Source organism: Monodelphis domestica, chromosome 1 (assembly GCF_027887165.1).
Source record: "Monodelphis domestica isolate mMonDom1 chromosome 1, mMonDom1.pri, whole genome shotgun sequence".
Classification (NCBI taxonomy): Eukaryota; Metazoa; Chordata; class Mammalia; order Didelphimorphia; family Didelphidae; genus Monodelphis; species Monodelphis domestica.
Window position 1 is genome coordinate 522,881,820 of NC_077227.1, and position 7,354 is coordinate 522,889,173.

Consider the following 7,354-nt stretch of genomic DNA (forward strand, 5'->3'; position numbering starts at 1 on the left):
ATTCTTTCCATTTACATTCTTATAGTCACTGAGCATATTGCTTTTCTAATTCTGTATATTTCATTCTGCATCAATTCAACTAATAACAAGAGCTAACATTTATATACTACTCATTCTATGCCAGGCCCCATGCTAAGCATTTTACAATGATAATATCATCTGGTCCAGCCTTGTGAGGTAAGATGTTCATTTTATAGATGAGAAAGCTGAGGCAGAGATTTAGTGAATTGTTCAAGGTCACACACCTAGTATGTGTCTGAAACTGATTTTGAACTCAAGTCTTCTTACCCCAGGGTCAGCACTCTATCCACTGTGCAGCCTAACTGTTTGTGCTGCTCATATAACTCTTCCTCTGTTTCTCTGACTACTGCATAGTCTTCATTTATTATAGCACAGTCATATTCTATTACATTCATCTACCACAATTTATCTATTTCTCAAACACTGAGCATCTATTTTCTCTCCTGTTTTTGTTTTTAATTTCCTACCAAAAAACTGCAGCTATAAATATTTCGGTATATATAGGACTTCTTTTGCCATCTTTGATCTTCTTAGTATATATATACACCAAGAAGATGTGTATATATATACATATATACACACATAATAAGCCTAGCAATTTTACCTCTGCATCAAAAGGAAAAGATACTGTAATCACTTTTTTAGCACAATTCCAAATCACCTTCTAGAAGCATTAGACCAATTCCAAACTCCACCACTACTGTTTCCAATAATGACCATTCTCATATTTTTTTCATTTTTGCCATTGTTATGGGAGTAAGTTAAAACCTCAGATTTTTTTTTGGTTTGAATCTCTTTTATTATTATTGATTTGGAGCAGTTTTTATTAAAAGTCCCCCATCTTTTTTCCTTGAGAACCATTTGTTTAAATTCTTTGTCCATTGAACTATGCCCAAAGGGCGATAAAAAGACTGTCTGCCCTTTGATCCAGCCATAGCACTGCTGGGTTTGTACCCCAAAGAGATAATAAGGAAAAAGACGTGTACAAGAATATTCATAGCTGCGCTCTTTGTGGTGGCCAAAAATTGGAAAATGAGGGGATGCCCTTCAATTGGGGAATGGCTGAACAAATTGTGGTATATGTTGGTGATGGAATACTATTGTGCTAAAAGGAATAATAAAGTGGAGGAATTCCATGGAGTCTGAACAACCTCCAGGAAGTGATGCAGAGCGAAAGGAGCAGAACCAGGAAATCATTATACACAGAGCCGGATACACTGTGGTACAATCGAATGTAATGGACTTCTCCATTAGGGTCAATGCAATGTCCCAGAACAACTTGCAGGGATCTAAAAATCACTATCCACAAGCAGAGGATAAACTATGAGAGTAAAAACACTGAAGAAAAGCAACTGCTTGACTACAGGGGTGGAGGGGATATGACTGAGGAGAGACTCTAAATGAACACTCTAGAGCAAATACCAACAACATGGAAATGGGTTCAAGTCAAGAACACATGTGATACCCATTGGAATCATGCACCGGCTATAGGAGAAGTGGGGGAAGGGGGGGAGGAAAAGAAAATGATTTTTGTTTCCAATGAATAATGTTTGGAAATGACCAAATAAAATAATGTTTAAAAAAATTCTTTGACCATTTATCAATTAGAGAATGTCTCTGGATCTTGAATCGTATTAGTTCCTAGATATTTTGGATATTGGAGCCTGACAGATATTTGAAGGATTTTTTTCCCCAGCAAAAATTTTCTACATATGGGGAAGGGAAGCTTTTCAATTTCATGTAACAATTGTGACTGCTTTCTAATATAATTTGAATTTGAGAGTATTATTCCCCTCTTACCCTATTTCTTTCATTATTTCCCTTGAGTATATTTCCTATACCTTTCAGAAATGAAAGTCCAATGTCATTCCTTAGTAAAGTGTTCTTTCTAGTTTTTTTCTACATTATCTAATTAACTCACTTATTCAACATTTATTAAGTATCTAATATGTACCAGTTGCTTTGCTAGGCACTGAATTGTGGGCATACTACAAATGTGGGCAGGAATACAAAAGTGAGTAAGATATAGTCCCCACCTTCAAGTTAATCAAAAATCTTATAGGAGACATGTATACAAATAAATATTTTGGAAAATCATAAGTGAATAGCAATGGGCTTCCAATTGTAGAAGATTCTATTGGGTTGGACTGAATGAGGGAGGCAGAGGAGCAATACAAGACTGGGAGAATAAGAAGGTATTGTATAACTTAGATTCTCTCTTCTCACATTCCAGCTTTAATATGCAATGGATTCTCTGGCTATAATCACAATAATTAATGTGAGAGACACTATGGTATAATGGATAGAGAACTAACCTCAGAACCAGGAAGATCAGTCATATTTTTGACACATAATGTACGTAATCCTAAACAAACCTTCTCAATGATCATGCAAAAATGAAAGAAATAGGGTAAGAGGGGAATAATACTCCCAAACTCAAATTATATTAGAAAGTAGTAATCATTAAAATGATTTGGTTGTTAAAACATAGAAAAAGGTATTCATTTAACAGTTTAAGGAAGCATTTGATCTTAAATTGCAGAAAAATGTCAATCTGCATTTGTCAGGGGAATTTCCTCATCTAGGAGTTATCGCTACCACACTGTGTGTGTATATATATATGTGTGTATTTGTGTGTATATATGTGTATATGTATATATGTGCATATATAGTCTTCTTCCAATATAGCACAAGCTCTTTGGTGTAAGAATAGTTTCATTTTTTGTCTTTATGCTCCCAGCACTTAATATATTGTAGACACTTTATAGATGGATATTGATTCATTGTTCCAAAGCATATCTTTGCTTTGATACAATATCTCATTCAATTTTGCAACAGCCTAATGAGGTAGTTCATATTATTGGCTCCATTTTACAGAAAAGGAAACTGTGATTCAGAGAGGTAAGTGACTTAACCTGGGTAATTCAGCTAATAAATATTAGAGACAGAATTTGAAGGGCAGGAGGGGAAAGATGAAGGGAATAAGCACTGAACCTACTAAGTTCCAGGCACTGTATTAAGCATTTTCATAAATATTATCTCATTTGAGCCTCACAGCAACCCTGAGAGGTAGATACTTTTTATCATCCTTATATTACAGTTGAGGAAACTGAGACAAATAGATTAAGTGACTTGCCTAGGGCAGTGTCTGAGGCCAGATCTAGACTCAGGTCTTCTTGACTCCTGCCCCGGAGTTCTGTCCGTGAACCACAGGTTGTCCCGGGGCTCTCTGACTTAAAATCTGGTTCTCTCCCTATTATATCCTGCTGCCTACACTGTTTAAAAAATAAGGTTTCCACAATAAAGCTCTAAGCAGGGCCAGTCCTCTGCCCTAGACAGTAAGTAGTGATGCTTTGTGTCTGGAAACAGAGAATGCATTATACTAAAAAGGCCCAGTTATGAAGAGTTGATATTCCCTTTGATGGGGCATCAAAAAAAAGTCTGAATGGAGCCTAGTTCTGGATGGATTTTCTATATTGATTTCATGCAGCTCACTCTCATGTCTTCTAAACTAAGTGTCAAACTACCTTAATCATCAAACTCTTAAAACATGTCCCAACTTTCTGCTTCCCTGCCTTTCCTCATGCTGATCTGTAAGCCCAAAATGCCCCAACCTGTCCCTGCCCAACCCTTTACCCCAATTCCACCTGTTAAAACCTTGCTCAGATTTATTTATCTTTCAAGGATCAGTTCAAGTGCTACCTCCTTCAGAAAGCCTTCCTTGATCCCTTCACCTAGAAGTGAACCCTTGCTCATCCAAGAACATAGCACTTTGATCAGCCCTTTGAGGTGTTTCATATTCTAATCTAGAATGCATTTAATCTGTGTATATATACACTGTAATATTAGATCCTCAATGGTAGAGGCAGTCTTCTTTACCTTTCTAATTCCACCAGCACCAAGCACAATGGTTTGCACATGGTAGACACTTAATAGATGTTTGTTGAATGGCTGACTGACCAATACCAAATTAACTAATTAATCTATATTTCTCAAAAACTTCAGTAAATGAGGACAGAAGAGGAATTATCATTTTTACCTTGTGGAATCTTATAGGAGATTTCTCCAGGTTTTCTGAGTTGACGCAGCAAGTAGTCACTGTGAATATTGATTGCCATTCCCAAAAAAAATAAGAGGATACCTAGATAAAGAAAATAAAGAATAGATATGTAGAAATTTGGAGTTGACCTGATCTTTAAACTTGTAAATAATAGGTAAGTCATTGCAGAAAAAAATCTATATCCTAGTAATCTTTAATGATTTGAGCCACCCCCAGAGTTATCACCTCAGCCTCAGTGCTTTGAAATGTCCCACGGAATATGTGTTGGGAAAGATGGGAGGAGTGAAAAAACAGGGAGATAAAGGAAGGTCTGTAGCAAGGTATGGAGGAGTTGAGGGGAGAGAGGGAATATTGCTCGGTGAGCCAAGGAGAGAGATGCCGCCTGCCAAGAGAAAGCAGCAGGGGTCAGATAAGGACTGTTTGTCCTGGAATGACTGAACTGATGTTCAGCTCCCTCTATGACCAGAAAAGAGAGTCCACTTATCTGACTGCGAATTTGAATAATATAAAGTTTAATAACCCATAGGGATTGGAGAGATATCAGGAAGGCAGAGCAAGGGAGGTCCCTAAATAAGATTGGAGTTTTCCTCAGCTTTAAGAGCTGAGGCCAGGCCCCTCAGGCTGGCAGAGGGTTTCTCCCACACCTGTCTTCTGTGCCAGTTTTGTCAATTTCAGAATCTTAGCAGTAGATAGAAAGCAAACAAGAACAGTTCTAACCTTCAGAAGCCTGTGTCTTCAGGCTGACCAAAGTAGAGGTACTCCACTCCAGACTGGGCTTAAAATGCTCCTCCCTCCCCCAACACCAGGAAGCAAGTAAAAGCCCGGCAGGAAGGAAGTGCTAGTCAGGAGACCCAACTGCCACTCCCAGTTGCCCCTTCCCCCACCAACTGTCAGTCTTGTTTCCTTTCCACACCTACACTGCTATAATGGCCAGATAAAAAGAGTAATTCAGAAAAAGAGTAGTCATGAGAGGAAATAGGAAGGAAGGAAGGAAGGAAGGAAGGAAGGAAGGAAGGAAGGAAGGAAGGAAGGAAGGAAGGAAGGAAGGAAGGAAGGAAGGAAGGAAGGAAGGAAGGAAGGAAGGAAGGAAGGAAGGAAGGGAGGGAGGGAGGGAGGGAAGGAGGGAGGGAAGGAGGGAAGGGAGGGAGGGAAGAGAGGAGGGGAAGAGAGGAGGGGAGGAGAAGAGAGCAGAAGAGAGGAGAGGAGAGGAGAGGAGAGGAGAGGAGAGGAGAGGAGAGGAGAGGAGAGGAGAGGAGAGGAGAGGAGAGGAGAGGAGAGGAGAGGAGAGGAGAGGAGAGGAGAGGAGAGGAGAGGAGAGGAGAGCTGAGGACAGGACAGGACAGGACAGGACAGGACAGGAGAGGACAGAAGAGGAGAGGACAGGACAGGACAGGACAGGACAGGACAGGACAGGACAGGACAGGACAGGACAGGAGAGGAGAGGACAGGAGAGCAGAGCAGAGCAGAGCAGAGCAGAGGAGCCAAACATGTGCAATCCTTATGCTGCTTATACATTTATCCATTTGGAGAAACTGGGATACCTATTTCTTTTATTGGTTCCTTTGAGGGAACTAGGGGAGTATTCAAAAAGCACTAGTCAATCATGGCTCACAAAGGGAAAAGAAAGAATATTTATTACATATAAGTATGTGTTAATATATATGTATGTATATGTATATATGCACACATATACATGCATATGTTTGTATTTACATAATTATATATGGGTAGTATATATACATAATACGTTATATAGAGATATTTCTATAGATATATCCTTATATCTATGGATACAATTATATATTTAGAGATATAATTAATGAAACAAAATATATGGAAAAGCTATGTAAATATGTTATAGATTTATTCATAATGGACTTAAACAGCTATCTATCTTCATATCTAATATATTTCTATATGATGTATCTGTAGTATAGAGACTATCTATATCTATATAGAGAGAGATTATCTATACAATAGCTATAATATCTATATATATAAACAATTATTATGTGGATATTACTAGCTATATCTATGGATAGGAACTTCCCCATTTGCAGCTATTATGTATCTAAAAAAGACAGACAGACAGACAGACAGACAGATAGATAGATAGATAGATAGATAGATAGATAGATAGATAGATAGATAGATAGATGGATGGATGCATGGATGGATGGATAGATAGATACTTTTGACAAACACTGCAAATAGCTTGGGTTCATAATTGAATCGTAGGAGAAGATAAAGAGCTGGGTTGATTTTGAGAAATGAGAAAGTCCTTTTTCCAGTCTCCAGCTTTTCCCAAAACAGAGGCTGATCTTTTTAACAGCTGTGTTCTTCTGAAGTTATATGGCTGCATGTCATGGAACACTTTAGAATTAATAAGCAAGGGAACCCAGAAGGCTATTGGTGTACAGTGGCCATGAGCAAGAAAAAACACATGACAAATAATGAATTACAAAGGGGAAATGTAGTAAAGTCTGTAATTACCTGAAGTAAATCGGACATCAGTGAACCATTCATCAGGGTATTCAGCACAGTAAATTAAATAGTATCCTTGGAGGAAGCCATTCAGAGTACAGAAGACAAGGGCAGGAAAAAGTATTGTGAGTGGAAAGGGACTTCCTCTGGTGAGAAAGGCATAAATGAATGTCCTAGGGAAATTTAAAAGAAAAGCAAAATAAGTCATAAAAATAATATCCCCCCCAAAAAAATAGTCAAAGCAACTAAAGTTTCAAATGCCATTTTCTACATGAAATCTTCCCTGAGAGAGAATTAGTCTTTTCATCAAACAAGATAATATATGTAACAAGTTTTTCAAGTCCTAATTTGTAGTTGTTTAGTCATTTCAGTCATGCCTGACTCTTTGTGACTCTACTTGGGTTCTTCATCAGCAGAGCTACTGTAGTGGTTTGCCAATTCCTTCTCCAGCTCATTTTGCATATGAAGAATCTGAGGCAAATAGGGCTGAGTGACTTAGCCAGTGTCACACAACCAGTAAGTGTCCTTTGGCTAAATTTGAATTCCCGTCTTCCTGACTCCAAACCTAGTACTCTTTCCTCTTTCCCTCTCAAAACCTAAAGTGCTGCATAAATGTTAGCTACCCTTTTCTATTCTTTCAATGTTTGATGGGTCTCAGGAATTCATTATATTATAATTTGTCATCTGAAGATCTGTGTATGGGTCTCATAGATTATAAACTATTGGAGGGTATATATTATTTTTTATCTTTTTTCTTCTCCAAAGATTACAGAGTATATTACACATAAT

General features: G+C 38.0%; 1 protein-coding gene across 1 annotated transcript in view; it reads right to left on the minus strand.

Moving 5' to 3' along the window:
- The window catches only part of SRD5A2 (steroid 5 alpha-reductase 2), an 84,319-nt gene that overhangs the window by 13,732 nt on the left and 63,233 nt on the right, over positions 1-7,354 (minus strand). Inside the window, exons 2-3 of the mRNA XM_056813232.1 lie at positions 6,575-6,738; positions 4,061-4,162 (exon numbers count right to left, since the gene is read on the minus strand). Of these exons, the coding sequence (XP_056669210.1) occupies positions 4,061-4,162; positions 6,575-6,738 (266 nt within the window). The remainder of the gene's footprint in view (positions 1-4,060; positions 4,163-6,574; positions 6,739-7,354) is intronic.